This window comes from Oncorhynchus masou, chromosome 15 (assembly GCF_036934945.1).
Source record: "Oncorhynchus masou masou isolate Uvic2021 chromosome 15, UVic_Omas_1.1, whole genome shotgun sequence".
In the NCBI taxonomy this organism is placed as follows: Eukaryota; Metazoa; Chordata; class Actinopteri; order Salmoniformes; family Salmonidae; genus Oncorhynchus; species Oncorhynchus masou.
The window spans coordinates 28,958,049-28,978,226 of record NC_088226.1 but is presented as its reverse complement, the minus strand read 5'-3'; the positions used below and the strand labels follow the sequence as shown (position 1 = coordinate 28,978,226).

Here is a 20,178-nt window from a genome sequence, read left to right as displayed (position 1 = left end):
TCACACTCACTCTGTCACACTCACTCTGTCACACTCACTCTGTCACACTCACTCTGTCACACTCACTCTGTCACACTCACTCTGTCACACTCACTCTGTCACACTCACTCTGTCACACTCACTCTGTCACACTCACTCTGTCACACTCACTCTGTCACACTCACTCTGTCACACACACTGTCTCTTTCTGTGGAGTCTGGTCTCACTTACACACAGTCAGAGATGGGGGTTGATGGAGAGTCAAGGTGGCGCGTGGGGATGACATCACAGACTGTGGGCCGGCTGCTTGCCCTGTCCCGGCCTGCGAAGAATGACCCAACGAAAACACAATAACAGAGACAGCCAATCAGAGCTCTGGAAGACACAGGAGAGGGGGGGAGGAAGGGGAGGGACAGAAATAAGGGTGTAGAAGGAGAGGAGGTAGAGTGCTATGGCCTAGGGGCAGAGGGTAGTAGGGGCAAGGGGTTGATTTGGAATTGTGTATGAAGGGAAGGGGGGGGGGGGCAGTTGTGTTTTAAGGAGCAGGGGTGTATGCGTGGGAGCATCAGTGCAAATTGATGGGACCAGCCATGCGGAGCCACTCCAGTGTGTGTGTGTGCGCATGTAAGCACGCATGCTGTAGTGCAGGGACGTCGCTAGGCAACCGTTTCATCGCATCTTAAACGTCTAACCGGGTGGGCACTAGGACCTGGGGGAGGCTGCTGCTGGCGCTACTGACCGTTAGGTCTACTCGTAGCTGACATTTTGGTTAACGTTGGCTACTTCTGTGGCTTGAGACTGCTAGCTAACAGTAAACAGACGGGAAAAGGCTCTGACAGGACGGATTCATGCAGATAGGCTATGATGTGAATTTGTGGTAAGTTAGAAGATAGAGAGTATTCGCTACTATAGACTTTGGTCATAATCAAAGATTTGTTAACCAACATGTTTTTATGTGAAGCTGCCTGTAAGTTACAGTGTAACAGAGTTAGCTAACGGTAACGTTAACGGTGTCTTTTAAAATCGGCATAAGTTATGTGGCGATGATATCTAATTAACGTTGTGTTTAATGTAGTTTTGCCATCTGTGCCAGGCTATAAATGAGACAGATGACGTACCATCATGCACATATATTTTCATACTCAATTGCTTTCATTCAGTAGGCCATTACAATTATCAGTAGGTCATGTGTAGAAAAGGTGACAGTGTTGATCACAATGTCATTGTATTATCCTCAATTTCTCAACTGTAGGCTAGCTAACGACTAACATTAGAGGGATATATAGAAATGATTCAAGAGAGGCAGTGCCAGCAGCTCTGCCGGAGGCCAATCCGGTGAGAAATGTAGATTTGACCAATTCAAACAAAAATAGGAGGTACACTTTGATGCGTCCAACCACAAAATAAGCATCAAATGAGAGAAACAAAAGGGGCAGTTCTATAATATAGGTTGTAATATTTGCTTGGGATCTTACTTTTCTTTTTAAATCAGATTTTATTCCCAATTATTTTCCAGTTATTTTTATTTTGTTTAGCTCATTAGTAAAATTAACTTTTTTTCCATTGTGGATGATACTGTTTAAGATGATCCATGTGTCTGAATTATTGGGTTAATTTAGAGCAACAATTAACAAAAGGGTGACATTTAAATAAAGATATTTTTCTATTGGTATAATATGACCTGCATGTCTTGTCATTTCTCACTCTCTCAAAATAAAATCCCCAAAGTATCGTGGCTACATAGTACAGCCATTTTTGCGCCTTTTGTTGGCGTTGGATGGATGGGGACAGAGTTGGACTTTAATTACTTTATTTGGAGAGAACTTAAGCCATATTAGATCAGTGTCTAACACAAACTAAGAGACAGATATACTTTTAGCCAACCTTGACCAAAAATAACCTCATATTGATAGATTTTGCACCTGTTATTACTCTAAAAATATGTTTTGGGGGCATTAAAACAATCCCGGGGGGGGGGGGTGCCCCCCCTAAAAGCGGCATAGCACCCCTATCCATGAATCTCTAGTGACGTCCCTGCTGCTGTGGACACAGCATGAGGATGCAAAGCAGCTAGTCTTATGTTATAATGACATTGGCAGAAACATCATGCAGTGGCCATGTTTTAGCACACGCAACATTACTTATGGCCTGTATACACACACACACACACACACACACACACACACACACACACACTCTCCTGATCTTCAATGGGATGACACACGCACACGGTATTGATTCACTGGCGTAATAGCATAGTGTAAGCCAATCATAATGCATAAAACACATACACCAGACATACAACGTACATACAACAACCAAGACTTGCCTTTAGAGGCCAGTGTAAACCCAGTGCAGTTTCATCCTAGTGGAACATCCTGTGACCTTTCACCCCTGACCTGTTACCTGGCTGCCGGACGGCGGTGGCTCCCACAAAGCTGATGAGGGTGACATCCGAGGCACCCCCAGACTCCAGGGGGATTGGGTGAACCCGGAAGTGCTCCAGCATGTCGAATATGGACTGGAACCACAGGTGCTGCACCCGGCATTGGCCGTCCTCGTTCAGAGACAGACGCAGGTGCTGCAGGGGACAGAGAGAAGGGAGAGAGAGGGAGGGAAGAGAAGTATGGAGAGAGAGAGTTGAAAAGGGAGGTATGGGGGAGAGAGAGAGAATGAGAAGGGGGATAGAGGGAAGGAGTAGAAGGGAGAGAGACGAAAGAAGGGAGAAGAGAAGGGGATATGGGTTAGACTTGGCTGCAACTTAGGTCTGATCTCGCCCTCTGTGGCCGATGTGAGCAAAACGTTTCAACAGGTTAACAATCACAAGGCCGATGGACCAGATGGAATACCACTGCGCATCCTCAAAGACTGCGCAGACCTCGTTCCATTCTGTCATCCCAACATGTAAGAAAAGCACCACTCATTTTTAAAATTAGGAATCCAAGGTGCCATGTTTATTTCTGTGTTTACGTGACAAATGCTACTTCCCTTTGGAAAATGTGTTGTATAATTAGCTGACCACCATTTTCACCGTTCCAAAGAGCTCCAAAGTAACCTGCCTAAATGACTATCACCCTGTGTCACACACATCTGTAATTATCACATGCATTGAAAGGCTGGTCGTGACAAACATCAACATCATCATCCCAGACACCCTAAACCCACTCCAATACACAGATGACACAATCTCAATTGCACTTCACACTGCCCCCTCCCAACTGGACAAGAGGGGAAATAACTATGTGAGAATGGGCTACAGCTCAACGTTCAACACCATAGTCCCCTCCAAGCTCATCACCAAGCTAAAGACCCTGGGACTGAACCCCTCCCTCTGCAACTGGATCCTGGACTTCCTGACGGACCGGCCCCAGGTGGTGAGGTTAGGCAACAACACCTCTACCATGCTGACCCTCAACACGGGGGCCCCTCAGGGGTGTGTACTTAGTCCACTCCTGTACTCCCTGTTCAACCACGACTGTATGGCCACGCACAACTAAAAAACAAACAACAAAATTGCTGATGACGCAGCGGTGGTAGGCCTGATCACCGACAGTGATAAGTCAGTCTACAAGGAGGAGGTCAGAGAACTGGCAGGACAACGACCTCCCCCTCAACGTCAGAAAGACTAAGGAGCTGATCGTGGACTACAAGAGAAAGAGGGGCGAGCACGCCCCCCATCCATCAGGCTGTTGCGAAGCGGGTCGAGAGCTTCAAGTTCCTTGGTGCTATCGAGAGCATTTTGACTGGCTGCATCACCGCTTGATATGGCAAATGCACAAAGCGCTACAGAGGGCGTTGCGGACAGCCCAGTACATCACTGGGGCCAAACTCCCAGCTATCCAGGACCTCTAAACCAGACAAGTGTCCGAGGAAGGCCGGAAAAATTGCTAAAGACTCCAGCCACCAAAGTCATAGACTGTTCTCTCTGCTAACCATCCAGCACACAGTATCAGAACATTGGCTCTCGGACAAACAGGCTCAGAGAAAGCTTTTACCCCCAAGCCATAACACTGAAATTTTCAGGCACAGTCAACTTAGTGTATGTAAACTTCTGACGCAATGGAATTGTGATACAGTGAATTCATCTGTAAACAATTGTTGGAAAAATGACCTGTGTCATGCAAAAACTAGATGTCCTAACTGACTTGCCTAAACTATAGTTTGTTGAAAAGAAATTTGTGGAGTGGTTGAAAAACGAGTTTTAATAACTCCAACCTAAGTGTATGTAAACTTCCGACTTCAACTGTATATATTAACTAAGCAAAGAAAGAAACGTCCTCTCACTGTCAACTTAACATGTGTAAATATTTGTATGGCCATAAGATTCAACAACTGAGACCTAAACTGAACAATTTCCACAGACATGTGACTAACAGAAATTAAATAATATGTCCCTGAACAAAGTGGGATCAAAATCAAAATTAATAGTCAGTATCTGGTGTGGCAACCAGCTGCAGTAAGTACTGCAGTGCATCTCCTCCTCATAGACTGCACCAGATTTGCCAGTTATTGCTGTGAGATGTTACCCCACTCTTCCACCAAGGCACCTGCCAGTTCCCGGACATTTCTGGGGCGAATGGCCCAAGCCCTCACCCTCCGATCCATCAGATCCCAGATGTGCTCAATGGGATTGAGATCTGGGCTCTTCGCTGGCCATGGCAGAACACTGACATTCCTGTCTTGCAGGAAATCACGCACAGAACGAGCAGTATGGCTGGTGGCATTGTCATGCTGGAGGGTCATGTCAGGATGAGCCTGCAGGAAGGGTGCCACATGAGGGAGGAGGATGTCTTCCCTGTAACGCACAGCATTGAGATTGCCTGCAATGACAACAAGCTCAGTCCGATGATGCTGTGACACACCGCCCCAGACCATGATGGACCCTCCACCTCCAAAATCGATCCCGCTCCAGAGCACAGACCTCGGTGTAATGCTCATTTCTTCTGCGATAAACTAGAATCCGACCATCCCCCCTGGTGAGTCAAAACCGCTACTCGTCAGTGAAGAGCAGTTTTTGCCAGTCCTGTCTGGTTCAGCGACGGTTGGTTTGTGCCCATAGGCGACGTCGTTACCGGTGATGTCTGGTGAGGACCTGCCTTACAACAGGCCTACAAGCCCTCAGTCCAGCCTATTGCGGACAGTCTGAGCACTGATGGAGGGATTGTGCGTTCCTGGTGTGACTCGGGCAGTTGTTGTTGCCATCCTGTACCTGTCCCGCAGGTGTGATGTTCGGATGTACCGATCCTGTGCAGGTGTTGTTACACGTGGTCTGCCACTGTGGAACGATCAGCTGTCTGTCCTGTTTGTGTGTGTGTGTGTGTGTGTGTGTGTATGTATGCATGTATATACACACACACACACACACACACACACACTACATTGACACTCCCACACGAAACCAAAACACACACACATTCACTACGTACGCACACACCTACACGCAGACCGACAACACAAACGCACCCGCAAAACTTGCTGCGGCTGCTCTGTTCTATATTTTACTCTAATTATTACTCTTATTATCTATCCTGATGCCTAGTCACTTTACCCTGCCTTCATGTACATATCTAACTCAAACACCTCATACCTCTGCACTTTGATCTGGTACTGGTTCTCCCTGTATGTAGCTCCATTCTTGAGCATTTTATTGTATTCCTCTTTTTAATATTTCATTTTGATTTTAAAAACGCTGCATTGTTGGGAAGGACTCGTAAGCAAGCATTTCACGGTAAAGTCCACACCAGCTGTACTTGGCGCGTGTGATATATAAAATCCGATTTGATTTGACACACTCTCCCGTCTCTTGTACCTTGGCCTTGCCCTGGAAGTTGAAGGTGAGGACGTACTCCCCGCGGCGCGTCTCGCTCTGGCGCACAAGGAAGACGCCGTGGCTGGCCATACCCCCCGCCAGCACCAGCTGCGCCGCCTTGAGGCGCGACAACGTCCCGTGGAACCACTGGCACTCGCTCAGAGGGTGCTCCACCGCCTCCACCACGTCTGAGAACAGGAAGGAGCCTGGGAGGTGAGGAGGGATGAGGGATGAGGGGAAGGATGGATGAGGGGAGGAGGGATTTGGGGAGTGATGAAAAGATTAGACAACAAAAAAAAGGACTTGCTCTGTACATTCTGGTGTGTATGTGTGTTTGTGCAAGCGTTTGCGTGTGTGTGCGAACTGCGTAAGTAGCAGCCTTCACCTGTGGCATCTGGCGTCTCCGCAAATGGTGTGCCCAGGCCGGCTCCGCCCCCACGTCCGTCTGATTCGTCCAGAGGGGCGCGGGGCGGTAACTCTGGGGGGCGTGGGTCCATCAGCGGGGAGGAGCAGTCCACACCTCCATAACACACTGCAACAGGACAGGAGCAAAAACATCCGTCTTATTATTTAAGCAGACGTCTTATTCTTGTACGTTCAAATCGCAACGGAACGTTGGACACATAGTTCAAACAACATTTGTCGTCTCGCTTTCTGTATCAGGTGTTAAGTGTTCTAACTATATATTTGTAAAGCTGCAAAAAAAATGGTGAAACACAGGGAAATCGTCACACAACAATCCCAAATGGCCTACTCGATCCTATCCCGTGCAGTCATATTTGAAAAGATGGGATAGGTTAGGAATATGGTCGTAGATCCTCACCTTATGCTACATGTCTGCTGTTTGTAGGTTCTTACAGATTAAGTGTCTAAGGCAGTGGTCAGCAACCTTATCTGAGCCACGTTGACTTTCAAAATCGCATGCCGAGATCTACAGCGCAGAACTGTTTCTAAACATCTTATTTTTTATGTAAGCCTATGCAACATTTACCAAATAAAAACAGTTCTGTATGAATGAGGTTTATTGCAGTCGGCCTGTAATGGAGGCCACCCAAGCGGTGGAAGTTTCAGTAAGGAGGCAGACACTTCGATACGGGGCAAACTTAGAATGAGGTTGTATGTATCAAATAATAAGTTGAGCTCCAAAGAAACCAAGCTTCAATCAATAATTGAAAATATAGCATTCAGCCAGCATTGCAACCTTACCTTTGTCCTGTCTGGCCAACAATGACATGGCAGGGTTTCAAGTACAATTCCCATCAGGTCTCACCTTGGACTGTACCATTTTAGACCAATCACAAATCAATGGTAACAATTATCTTACATAAAAGGCCTGAACAGCACAATAAACATATACTGAACAAAAAAATAAACACAACATGTAAAGCGTTGGTCCCATTTCTTGAGCTGAAAAAAAAGATCCCATGTTCAAGAAAAAACTTATTTCTCTAAAATGTTTTGCACAATTAGTACCCTGTCAGTGAGAATTTCTCCTTTGCCAAGATAAACCATCCACCTGACAGGTGTGGCATATCAAAAAGCTGATTAAACAGTATGACCATTACACAGGTGAACCTTGTGCTGAGGACAATAAATTGTCACAACACAATGCCACAGATGTCTCAAGCTGAGGGAGCATGCAATTGGCTTGCTGACTGCAGGAATGTCCACCAGAGCTGTTGACAGAGAATGTCATGTTAATTTCTCTACCATAAGCCGCCTCCAACACCTCTACATCCGGCTTCTTCATCTGCGGGATCATCTGAAACCAACCACGCGGACAACTGATGAAACTGTGGGTTAGCACAACCAAAGAATTTCTGCACAACCTGTCAGACCCCGTCTAAGGGAAGCTCATCTGCATGCTCGTTGTCCTCACCAGGGTCTTGATCCGACTGCAATGGGCAAATGCTCACCTTTGATGGCCACTGGAGAAGTGTGCTCTTCACGGATGAAACCCAGTTTTAACTGTACCGGACAGATGGCAAACAGTGTGTATGGCGTCGTATGGGCGAGCGGTTTGCCTCAGCGTCAGATGCCATGGCGTCGTTGTGAACAGAGTGCTCCATGGTGGCAGTGGGGTTATGGTATGGGCAGGGTAAGCTACAAACAATGAAGACAATTGCATTTTATTGATGGCAATTTGAATGCACAGATATACTGTGACGAGATCCTGAGGCCCATTGTCGTGCCATTCATCCGCCGCCATCACCTCATGTTTCAGCATGACAATGCACGGGCCCATGTCGCAGGCTCTGTACACAATTCCAGAAAGATGAAATTTTCCCCTTTCTTCCATGACCTGCATACTCACCAGACATGTCACCCACTGAACATATTTGGGATGCTCTGGATTGATGTGTACGACAGCGTGTTCCAGTTCCCTCCAATATCCAGCAACTTCGCACATCATTGAAGAGGAGTGGAACAACATTCCACAGGACACAATCAACAGTCTGATCAACTCTGCAAAGGAGATGTGTCTCGCTGCATGCAGCAAATGGTGGTCACACCAGATACTGACTGGTTTTCTGATCTGTGACCAACAGATGCGTGTCTGCATTCATATTTTTGTTCAGTGTATTTAGGCAATGAATCAAACATTCCTAAATACAAATACATTTCAATAAATTGTGCAGGACCCTGCATAAAGCATACACCCCCCCTGGAATTCAACCACATACTGGAACCCTGAATAATTAGAGCTCCTGAACACAGTTCTGTTTGACAATCTAATACTGTAACACCAATGAGGTGGAAGGGAAGAGGACAGAATATCCCGAAAATGTGATCGTGATAGCAGCAGGGGCTGCTTGATGGTGGTGAGATGAGACACGCGGTAAGATGGCAGACAAGAAAGAAAGAAAAAGTGGACTATCTCCTGAGTGAATATGGACTGGAGGATCTCACAGAATGTTTGGAAGAACTTGAGGAGGAAATTGAACATGACAAGAGTGAGGATGAATTAACTGTGGTGGCAGGTGCAGTGATGACTGCTAAGAAGAAAATGAGTATAGAAGGGAAGCAGTGCGGTGAGGAAGGTCGGCGTCAAGTCCATCAGAAACCCTTGTCCTGAGGATGATAAGGATGATTCTGGCCCAGTGGGAGTGAGATTTTGTAGAGCGAATGGATCCTTGTATTTTGGCTGATCCGTATGTTGCGTCAGGTTGGGGAATGTTTAGTTGTTGAAGGTAACTCGGAGTGGACTCGTGATGATTTATTGCGTTTCCTCCACCCAGAGGGAGTGGGCGCTCCGGATTAGCATTAAGTGTTGAGAAGGAGCAGTTGAAATTGAAGATTCCCCCCGGTGTCTAACGCCCGCTATTTGTTGAGTGGTCGATCCAGTGGAGAGCGTGGGGAAACGGAGAAGACATTGTCTGTCATGCTCAGTTTTGATGCAGAGTCTTGGCCAGATAAGGTCGTGGAAGGAAGTGTCAATTAACCCCATGAGAGCTTTTGTTCCCAAAAATACGACAGTGTTAAAGGTGTCAAGTCTATGGGCCATGTCGCAGCGGTGTGTCGGAGGGAGATGCCTAGATCTGAGAAGTGTGCAGGCGGGCATGAGACGAAGCAATGCGTGGTATCGGTGGAGAAAATCATGTGTGTGTTAAGTTGTGGGGGGTGGTCATGAGGCTGGAGATCGGAGGTGTCCGGTGAGAGAAAGGGAGATTCAGGTTGCCAGGGTTAGAGTAGTACAGAAAGTGTCATATGCCGAAGCAGTAACATAAGAAAAGGCAGATAAGAAACATTAAATGCAGCGCAACAAAACAAATGATTGCTGCCAAAACCAAAATGAGAATGCCGGCTGAACACACAACCTGCGTTTCTCTCCACAGGCTACATCGGCAGCACCAAAAGGACAAGGCATCATACACATACTGTATTCAATAAAGGAATGTGCATTTCGTAAACCCACAAACCGTTTCCATGTCTGGTTGTATCTGCAACTGATGGTCAGTCTCAGCAGATGGAGGGGAGAGAGAGAGCAGCAGAGGGTCCTCCTCTCACGGTCCCTCGATCTCTCCTTTTCCTCCAGTGAGACTGACCAGAGAGAGGGGGACACAGTCTGATGACCAACGCCGAGTCGCACCATATTCTCTCTGCCTAATGCACAAATTCATGTTGTTCCTATGACCAGAGAAAGTTCAATATTAGTCTGCATTAGAATAGACACGACGAGCCGTTAATAATAAATACGCAAGGCCCATCGATACACTTGGCTACTCATTCACTGTAGCTGCAGTGCTGGTTGTAGTGCGAGTGTAAGTAGGAAGAAGTGCGTTTGAATTACACTGCTCCAAAAAATAAAGGGAACACGTGCCTAGGAGGGGTGTGTCACTTGAGTGGGTTGAGTCACTGATGTGATCTTCCTGTCTGGGTTGGCGCCCCCCCTTGTGTTGTGCCGTGGCGGAGATCTTTGTGGGCTATACTCGGTCTTGTCTCAGGATGGTAAGTTGGTGGTTGAAGATATCACTCTAGTGGTGTGGGGGCTGTGTTTTGGCAAAGTGGGTGGGCTTATATCCTGCCTGTTTGGCCCTGTCCGGGGTGTCCTCGGATGGGGCCACAGTGTCTCCTGACCCCTCCTGTCTCAGCCTCCAGTATTTATGCTGCAGTAGTTTATGTGTCGGGGGCTAGGGTCAGTTTGTTATATCTGGAGTACTTCACCTGTCCTATTCGGTGTCCTGTGTGAATTTAAGTGTGCTCTCTCTAATTCTCTCTTTCTTTCTCTCTCTCGGAGGACCTGAGCCCTAGGACCATGCCTCAGGACTACCTGACATGATGACTCCTTGCTGTCCCCAGTCCACCTGGCCGTGCTGCTGCTCCAGTTTCAACTGTTCTGCCTTATTATTTGACCATGCTGGTCATTTATGAACATTTGAACATCTTGGCCATGTTCTGTTATAATCTCCACCCAGCACAGCCAGAAGGACTGGCCACCCCATATAGCCTGGTTCCTCTCTAGGTTTCTTCCTAGGTTTTGGCCTTTCTAGGGAGTTTTTCCTAGCCACCGTGCTTCTACACCTGCATTGCTTGCTGTTTGGGGTTTTAGGCTGGGTTTCTGTACAGCACCTTGAGATATCAGCTGATGTACGAAGGGCTACAGTGGGGCAAAAAAGTATTTAGTCAGCCATCAGTTGTGCAAGTTAAAAAGATGAGTCCTGTAATTTTCATCATAGGTACACTTCAACTAGGACAGACAAAATGAGAAAAACAATCCAGAAAATCACATTGTAGGATTTTTAATGAATTTATTTGCAAATTATGGTGGAAAATAAGTATTTGGTCACCTACAAACAAGCAAGATTTCTGGCTCTCACAGACCTGTAACTTCTTATTTAAGAGGCTCCTCTGTCCTCCACTCGTTACCTGTATTAATGGCACCTGTTTGAACTTGTTATCAGTATAAAAGACACCTGTACACAACCTCAAACAGTCACACTCCAAACTCCACTATGGCCAAGACCAAAGAGTTGTCAAAGGACACCAGAAACAAAATTGAAGACCTGCACCAGGCTGGGAAGACTGAATCTGCAATAGGTAAGCAGCTTGGTTTGAAGAAATCAACTGTGGGAGCAATTATTAGGAAATGGAAGACATACAAGACCACTGATAACCACCCTCGATCTGGGGCTCCACGCAAGATCTCACCCCATGGGGTCAAAATGATCACAAGAACGGTGAGCAAAAATCCCAGAACCACACGGGGGAACCTGGTGAATGACCTGCAGAGAGCTGGGACCAAAGTAACAAAGCCTACCATCAGTAACACACTACGCTGCCAGGGACTCAAATCCTGCAGTGCCAGACGTGTCCCCCTGCTTAAGCCAGTACATGTCCAGGCCCATCTGAAGTTTGCTAGAGAGCATTTGGATGATCCAGAAGAAGATTGGGAGAATGTCATATGGTCAGATGAAACCAAAATATAACTTTTTGGTCAAAACTCAACTCGTCGTGTTTGGAGGACAAAGAATGCTGAGTTGCATCCAAAGAACACCATACCTACTGTGAAGCATGGGGGTGGAAACATCATGCTTTGGGGCTGTTTTTCTGCAAAGGGACCAGGACGACTGATCCGTGTAAAGGAAAGAATGAATGGGGCCATGTATCGTGAGATTTTGAGTGAAAACCTCCTTCCATCAGCAAGGGCATTGAAGATGAAACGTGGCTGGGTCTTTCAGCATGACAATGATCCCAAACATACCATCCTGGCAATGAAGGAGTGGCTTCGCAAGAAGCATTTCGAGGTCCTGGAGTGGCCTAGCCAGTCTCCAGATCTCAACCCCATAGAAAATCTTTGGAGGGAGTTCAAAGTCAGTGTTGCCCAGCAACAGCCCCAAAACATCACTGCTCTAGAGGAGATCTGCATGGAGGAATGGGCCAAAATACCAGCAACAGTGTGTGAAAACCTTGTGAAGACTGGCATAAAACGTTTGACCTCTGTCATTGCCAACAAAGGGTATATAACAAAGTATTGAGAAACTTTTGTTATTGACCAAATACTTATTTTCCACCATAATTTGCAAATAAATTCATTACAAATCCTACAATGTGATTTTCTGGATTTTTTTTCTAATTTTGTCTGTTATAGTTGAAGTGTACCTATGATGAAAATTACAGGCCTCTCTCATCTTTTTAAGTGGGAGAACTTGCACAATTGGTGGCTGACTAAATACTTTTTTGCCCCACTGTATATCAAAACATTTGATTTGATTTAAGAACACATTCTTATTTTCAATGACGGCCTAGGAACGGTGGGTTAACTGCCTCGTTCAGGGGCAGAACAACAGATTTTCACCTTGTCAGCTGGGGGGATCCAATCTTGCAACTTTACAGTTAAATAGTCCAACGCAATAACGACCTGCCTCTCTCTCGTTGCACTCCACAAGGAGACTAGTCCAACACTCTTACCACCTGTTTACATTGCACTCCACGAGGAGACTGCCTGTTAGGCGAATGCAGTAAGCCAAGGTAATTTGCTAGCTAGCATTAAACTTATCTTATAAAAAACAATCAATCATAATCACTAGTTAACTACACATGGTTGATGATATTACTAGATATTATCTAGCGTGTCCTGCATTGCATATAATCTGACTGAGCATACAAGCATACAAGTATCCAAGTATCTGACTGAGCGGTGGTAGGCAGAAACAGGCGCATAAACATTCATTCAAACAGCACTTTCGTGCGTTTTGCCAGCAGCTCTTCGTTGTGCATCAAGCATTGCGCTGTTTATGACTTTAAGCCTTTCAACTCCCGAGATGAGGCTGGTGTAACCCGAAGTGAAATGGCTAGCTAGTTAGCACGCGCTAATAGCTTTTCAAACGTCACTCGCTCTGAGCCTTCTAGTAGTTGTTCCCCTTGCTCTGCAAGGGTAATGCTGCTTCGATGGTGGCTGTTGTCGTTGTGTTGCTGGTTCGAGCCCAGGGAGGAGCGAGGAGAGGGACGGAAGCTATACTGTTACACTGGCATTACTAAAGTGCCCATAAGAACATCTAATAGTCAAAGGTTAATGAAATACAAATGGATTAGAGGGAAATAGTCCTAGAATTCCTATAATAATTACAACCTAAAACTTCTTACCTGGGAATATTGAAGACTCATGTTAAAAGGAACCCCCAGCTTTCATATGTTCTCATGTTCTGAGCAAGGAACTGAAATGTTAGCTTTCTTACATAGCACATATTGCACTTTTACTTTCTTCTCCAACACTTTGTTTTTGCATTATTTAAACCAAATTGAGCATGTTTCATTATTTACTTGAGGCTAAATTGATTTTATTGATGTATTATATTAAGTTAAAATAAGTGTTAATTCAGTATTGTTGTAATTGTCATTATTACAAATACGTTTAAAAAAATATATATATATTATAAATCGGCCGATTAATCGGTATCGGCTTTTTTGGTCCTCCAATAATTTGTTTTATAGAATATGGAAAATAGATTGCCATGTTGGCAGTTTGATTTTGTTCTCGGTATAGGTATTGAAAAATCATAATCAGTCGACCTCTATTTAGCATAGTATCAAACTTTATTGTGGGGCCGTGGAAGCTGCTGGCACGGTGATTTGAGCTACCGATTGGCCAGCGCAGTAGGCACACTTGATTTAGCTCTACAGGTCTGCCGGGTAGGCAGAGTATGTTCCTTCAGGCAAACTAAATGGTTCAAAATGGGAACACTTTGCCTACCCAGCACACAGGGCAGCTGAATCAAGTGCATTTACCACCAACAGCTCAAGGCAAAAAAATAATAATTAAAAAGAGGAGCGCAAAGAAATGTTTGACGATCGACTAGGAATGCTTAGTTGACTACGACTGCGATTGACTGGTTGGTATATACTGGTCTAAGAGTAGTGGCTTGGGGAGGTGTCAAGGGGTCCATTTGGGATTTGGCATGCCCCACTCACCTTGAGAGAGGCGGTCACTGAATTCTGGCGTTCCACTAATGTCCATGGGTCCCCCACACACAGCTTCTATGTCTTCCTGTTCACTGTAGAGTCAAGATACACAAAACTTGTTCTAGGTGGGATGTCGCTCCTACTTCTGTTGACCTCATCAATAGTTGACCGACAGTGAATACAAGAATATACATGGTCCCTCTTAACTCTCACTCACTGCCCCCCCCCCCCTAATCACTGACTTGAAAGAAAACTCATATTACTTAACACACAATTTGCTTACCTGATACATATACCGTTCCTGATGTCACTCAACCAGGCTCTCATCTGCACAGCATCTCGCGTCTCAATCACATACTGCACCTGTCCCTCCAACTGACAGAGAGAAAGATAGGGTTAGCGAGAGAGTGACAATGGGGGCAACAAAGAGAAGGGGTGAGAGAGGGAGGGAGGTGAGAAAAAGAGGGCGAGAGAAAGAGAGGGGGTGAGAGACAGATAGGGTGAGAGAGAGACAGGGGGGGTGAGAGAGGGAGGGGGGTGCGAAAAAGAGAGGGCGATAGAAAGAGAGAGATGGGGTGAGAGAAAGAGAGGGGGCGACAGAGGGGGGCGAGAGAAAGCGCGCGAGCGAAATACAAGTCAGTCTACAGATGCAAGCTGAACAGGAGCTGACTACCTGAATTAAATGAACTGGAGAACAAGAAAGGGGAATTGAAAAAATAAGGAAATGAAAGGATGGACAGTTCAGAGTGTTACCTGCAGGAGGAAGGTGTTCTCCTTGTCAGGCACCTCCAGGGCTGTGGTGCTCCTCACATCCACAATAGAGCAGCATGGGATAGTCAGCCTGGGCTTGGAGGACTGAGAAACAGGGGGAAAGAGAAGAACATTGAATAAATAAGACACCATCTATGTGCTCAGAGAAATTGTGCAAATTTCACATTATGACAGATCATTAATTTCCAAGCATTACAAAGGAGCATGTAGACAGGTTGTCATGCCTTTCAGTGTTATATCAAGGATACACAATCTACCCTGATCCCTCCAAACCCCCCACCCACTGGTGAGCCAGGCCCAGCCAATCAGAATGAGTTTTTCCCCCAAAAAAAGGGCTTTATTATAGGTGGATATACACCTCAGCATCACAACCGCAGGAGGTGGTCTGCGGTTGTGAGGCCGGTTGGACGTACTGACAAATTCTCTAAAACGACGTTGAAGGCGACTTATGGTAGTGAAATTAACATTAATTCTCTGGCAACAGCTCTGGTGGACATTCCTGCAGTCAGCATGCCAATTGCACACACCCTCAAAACTTGAGACATCTGTGGAATTGTGTTGTATGACAAAACTGCACATTTTAGAGTGGCCTTTTGTCCCTAGCACAAGGTTCACCTGTGTAATGATCATGCTGTTTAATCAGCTTCTTGATATGCCACAACCTGGTCAGGTGGATGGATTATCTTGGCAAAGGAGAAACGCTCACTAACAGGGATACAGACAAATTTGTGCACAAAATTTGAGAGAAATAATTGTTTTGTGCTTATGGAACTTTCTGGTATATTTTATGTACATGTTGAGTTTATAGTTTTGTTAGGTTTTGCCACAATATATTGAAAAAGTGTTTTAATAACTCAATTACTAAATCTACTCCCTTCCCTGAAAATCCCACCCCCAATAATTCCTTAACAGGTCTAAAAACCCTACCAATCCTGTGACTCACAAATATCCAGCTCCTCCCCTGACAATCCCACCCACAGTGATTGACAGGCTAAACTGTTAAGAATGTGGCCAGGATTTCAAATGACAATGAGGAACTTAAATCGAAAATGGGAGGAATAATATAGTTTTACCCAATAAGGATTTGAATGAAAATGTTGTACTTTGTATGGTTAAGAATAAGCATTGTTAAACTTCACAATAAGGTTTTTTTTTAATTGTCACAAATAATGCGATCACAATAATGTAGTACAATTACAAACATGAACTTTATCTTCCCCCAAAAATTCTCAATATGGCAGTGTTATCTGTTAGGGCATTAAACTGTCAATTTAAAAACAACAAACTGGAGTTTTGCATTTAAATTTCATCATTGATTATGTTCACGTAAAAACAGTATAGCAAGCGTATTATTAATGTATCATTATCAAATATGATTTTTTGGGGGGCAGCTATATACACCGAGTATATCAAACATTAAGAACACCTTCCTAATATTGAGTTGCACAGGGCAGGTCTCACACTCACTTTAGGCGGGATGAAGAACTCCAGATAGTACTCCTCGCCCCGCTCCCCCTCCTTGTCCCTCTCCCTCAGGACCAGTCGGCACTTGTGCCAACGACCGCCCCTCCAGCCCACAGTGCCCCCGGGGACGAGAGGCTGCACTGCGGCTGTTTGAGCAGCATTAGCGATGGACGAGGTGTTGTTTAAGCCGGTGCCAGCGTTGTTGTGTTCTTGTGTGCCGTGGTGCAGCAGGCCAAAGGAAAAGCCAGGGAAACCACCGTGGCTCCCGGCAAACTCATCTGGCATGGAGGAGCTGACACTGACTCCTCCCTCCCTCACCAGCCGGCCCGTCTTCCTCAGGGTGGTGCTGCTGCTGCTGCTGGGGGGCAGGCCGGAGGAAGGCGACACCACGGCCGAAGTGGGCGCTGAGGAGAGAACGGGGGGTGGGGAGCGAGACAGACGCAACTTCTCCAGCCGGTGGCTCCACTTCTCCTTCTCTCCCCCCTCGCCATTGCTACGCCGGCGGTCCCGCGCTTCCGACAACGAGAGGGAGGTGGCACTGCTGGAGGAAGACGGGGGCAGGGAGGAGGAGGAGGAGTGGGGGAGGGAGAGGGGCAGGGAGAGAGAGACAGGCATGGAGGAGGTGGGCGTAGGGGGCTGAGTGCCAGAGTTCCTCTTGGAGGAAGAGCCGGTGGCAGCGTCTTGGACCCCCATTGTGTAGCTGTAGCTGGAGGGCAGCTGGGAGGAGCTCTGTGGAGAGTCGCTGGACGAGCTGCGCCAGTGCAGGATGCCCCGGACACTACCCCGCACGCTGCGCCCAACACTCCGCAGAGAGAAGCGCTTTTTCAGTTTGGTTTTGGACTGGCTTCCTGTCGAGGCCGGTGTGCCGTTACCCTTGGAGCGGGGAGGGGGTGTGTCGGAGCAAGGGGAGGCAGGCGTTTGGGGCATGTGGGAGGAGTCTTCATTGTCCAAGCAAACTTCCAGATCCGCCTCGCCCTCATCTAGCTCCACCTCCTCCTCCATGACCGTTACGCCAGCCCAGCTATCCTCCTCTTCCTCGGCCGTTGTTTCTCCATTGCCCGGGCCGACGCCAGGGAAGTGTTTAACAGTAACTGGGGCACCCCTCTCTTCCCGCCCGCCATTGTTTCCTCCTCCCACTGAGGAGGAGCAGGAGGAGGAGGAAGATGGGGGTAGGACCGTTGTGACAGCATAGGAATCTTGAAATTGGTCCCCACTTCGGGTTTCCAACACCAGGCGTGTGGAGGCAGGCTTGGGCAGAGCTCGCACCGGGTTGGCTGGGGCACAGGCGTGGTAGCAGGATCCCTCGGTGATGGGAGGGGGAGAGACCGCCTCCTCTTCCAGGGAGGTGGCGTCTAATTGGGGAGCCCAGCTCCCTGCCTCCATCCCGGGGGCTGTACCCGGCGCCCCTGCCACCCCCTCCAGTTCGCTCTGGAAATGTCGGACAAAGCGGTCAGTGAAGCGGCGACAGAAGGCGGCAGCAGAGTCGGGGGAGTAGTGCGGGTTCTCCAGGAGGAACGCCCGGAAGTGGCGGGCAAAGTCCCCGGCCGCCATGCGGGCATGCAGCTCACAGAACTCCGTCCAGCTCAGGCAGGGGGAGGGTGTGGGGGTGTCCGAGAGCGAGGAGGGGTGAGGCTGGGCCAAGGGAGGTGGCCGAGGGAACAGTGGCAACAGGGAGGGGGATGGAGGGGACGGGGAGGGTGACGGGGGCAGGGTAGAGGAGTTGGCTGCCCGCAGGCTAGGCGGGGTTAAAAGAGATCCGTTCATTCTACCAGGAGGGAGTGGAGGGGGGGCTGATTGGCCAATTAGCTGGCTGCTGATTGGTTTATCACTTAAGGTTGATTAATGAAATCTGCACAGCTCATCGGGGCTGATATACAAATGGGTGGGAATTCAAGTACCGTACTACACCAGGCATAGAGTAGATTCACCCCCATTTAAAACCTTCAGCTAAAAGACTACCGTAACAGACTGATGAGCACAGACAGAGAAGAGGTAGAAATATAGGGTGTCTGTCTCTGTGCAACATGCTTTCATACATTTAAAAAGGTATATGATAAGACTGGGAGGAAAAGGGGAGGAGTCAGGGAGGAGGTATAGGACAAAGGGGCAAGGTAAATTAGGTGAGTTTCACAAGTGGCCGTCCTGCTTACGGTCCACCACACATCCACACCTGCAGCCTGTGAAAACAATATAAGCACAATCAAATGGTGACATCACATTACCTGTTACATATGTTCTCCAGATCCATAACAAACTCTATTATGATCCACAATATCTAATTAACTGTGTAACTAATACAAATACCCCTAGCACCGGTTGCCACCTCTAGTTGTTCTCAGACTAGTGGTCACAACAGTTGTGTCAAGTGTCACTGATTTAAATCGAGTCGATGCTTTACATCCACAAAAACAACCAATTTATTAGCAACCCGTTTGACTGACAGCCCATTCAATTAGCTAGCTAGAGATCTTCACATAACGGTACTTAGGTAGCCAGGTATGGTGAAGATCCACCAACTGATTTGTCAGTGTTCAGATAAGTAGCCGCGTAATCACTTTGACATACTGTAGCAAATCCAAAGATAGCTATGCCACACTAACTATCTACCTTGATGACGAAAACAATACCTTGCTGCTAGATTAGCTAGTTTGCAAACTGGCGTTGGATGTAAACAATCCAGAGAGCCTGGTTGGTACTAACGTTACTGGCTAACGCAGTTAGCTGGAATTCACAAACCATTGTCGGCCTCGTCAGAAACTCGAGGCCCTTGCTTGATTGCTAAAATAACACAAAGGAGAGACAGTTCACTAACTAGATAGCTAATATTACAGAGTAATGATAGTGCGTGGGCATGGCAACATAAGACAGTGTGGTCATGTTAGCTTAGCTAACGTTAACTAGCAACAAGAGCCAGCACATCGCGTGATAAACAATCTGGTAAGCGTTACTGCGCTAGCTCGCTAACGTTCGCTAACAAGCGACCCACCACAGCTAGCTAGTAACGCCACCCATCTTCTGAACAGAACCATGTTAGCTAACATCATAAAAAAGCACAAGCTTGAAGCAGTTAGCCAACTCGCCAATATTCAACAATGAATCTAACATGTAAGCCTAGCTAGCGGTTTTAATTCAATAACAGCGGTTTAGCCAGCTAACCGTAGCTAGCTAGGCTATGGCTATTATCATTGAATAAGGGGTGCTAGCTAATTGAAGTAATGTTATGTTTACCCACTTGTACACGCGTGTCTTCAAAATAGTGACCGCTTTACAGTTAGCTAGTTAAATCGTAACTTGTGCCTCCCAGATGTGCTACTACAGCCTACAGGCGAATCGCTATAGCTACCGTCAATATGTGGCTAGCTATTATTATTAGCGAGCCAGCTATTAATAAAATAACTAATTTAGCAATATTGCGTTGGCTTACATTACAATTCGTTCATATGTCCGCGATATAATTGTCGTTTTATAACAAGTTGTGGCTAACATATGAATATTTCTGCGCTCCCTATCTCTCGCGATATAGTGGGAGAGAGAGGATGGGCAGCGGGAGGTGAAAGTAGACGAGCCAAGGGGAGTTGCAATAGTCTGTTTGCATTCAGAGTCCCTGGATGGTGGGGAAATGGAGGGGTTACTAAAAACATTTCGAAATTCATTAAATGAGTGTTGGTCTCATACTGAACTACCACGCTATCTATTTTTTTTATTCATAATTTGCATGAATTTTTATATAATTGCATATCATTTCAAATGTTTTT

At 46.7% G+C, this 20,178-nt stretch overlaps 1 protein-coding gene across 2 annotated transcripts in view; it reads right to left on the bottom strand.

The window, feature by feature from the left end:
- The window catches only part of LOC135556107 (SH2B adapter protein 1-like), a 49,211-nt gene extending 29,249 nt beyond the window's left edge, over positions 1-19,962 (bottom strand). Inside the window, exons 1-9 of one of the 2 annotated variants that reach the window (XM_064989030.1) lie at positions 19,656-19,962; positions 16,427-18,600; positions 14,942-15,043; positions 14,472-14,563; positions 14,198-14,280; positions 6,174-6,320; positions 5,789-5,994; positions 2,386-2,560; positions 211-301 (exon numbers count right to left, since the gene is read on the bottom strand). In XM_064989030.1, coding sequence (XP_064845102.1) covers positions 211-301; positions 2,386-2,560; positions 5,789-5,994; positions 6,174-6,320; positions 14,198-14,280; positions 14,472-14,563; positions 14,942-15,043; positions 16,427-18,187 — 2,657 coding nt within the window. In that variant the 5' untranslated portion in view covers positions 18,188-18,600; positions 19,656-19,962. The remainder of the gene's footprint in view (positions 1-210; positions 302-2,385; positions 2,561-5,788; positions 5,995-6,173; positions 6,321-14,197; positions 14,281-14,471; positions 14,564-14,941; positions 15,044-16,426; positions 18,601-19,655) is intronic. The other variant, XM_064989031.1, reaches the window with a different exon arrangement.
- Positions 19,963-20,178: the final 216 nt, after the last annotated feature.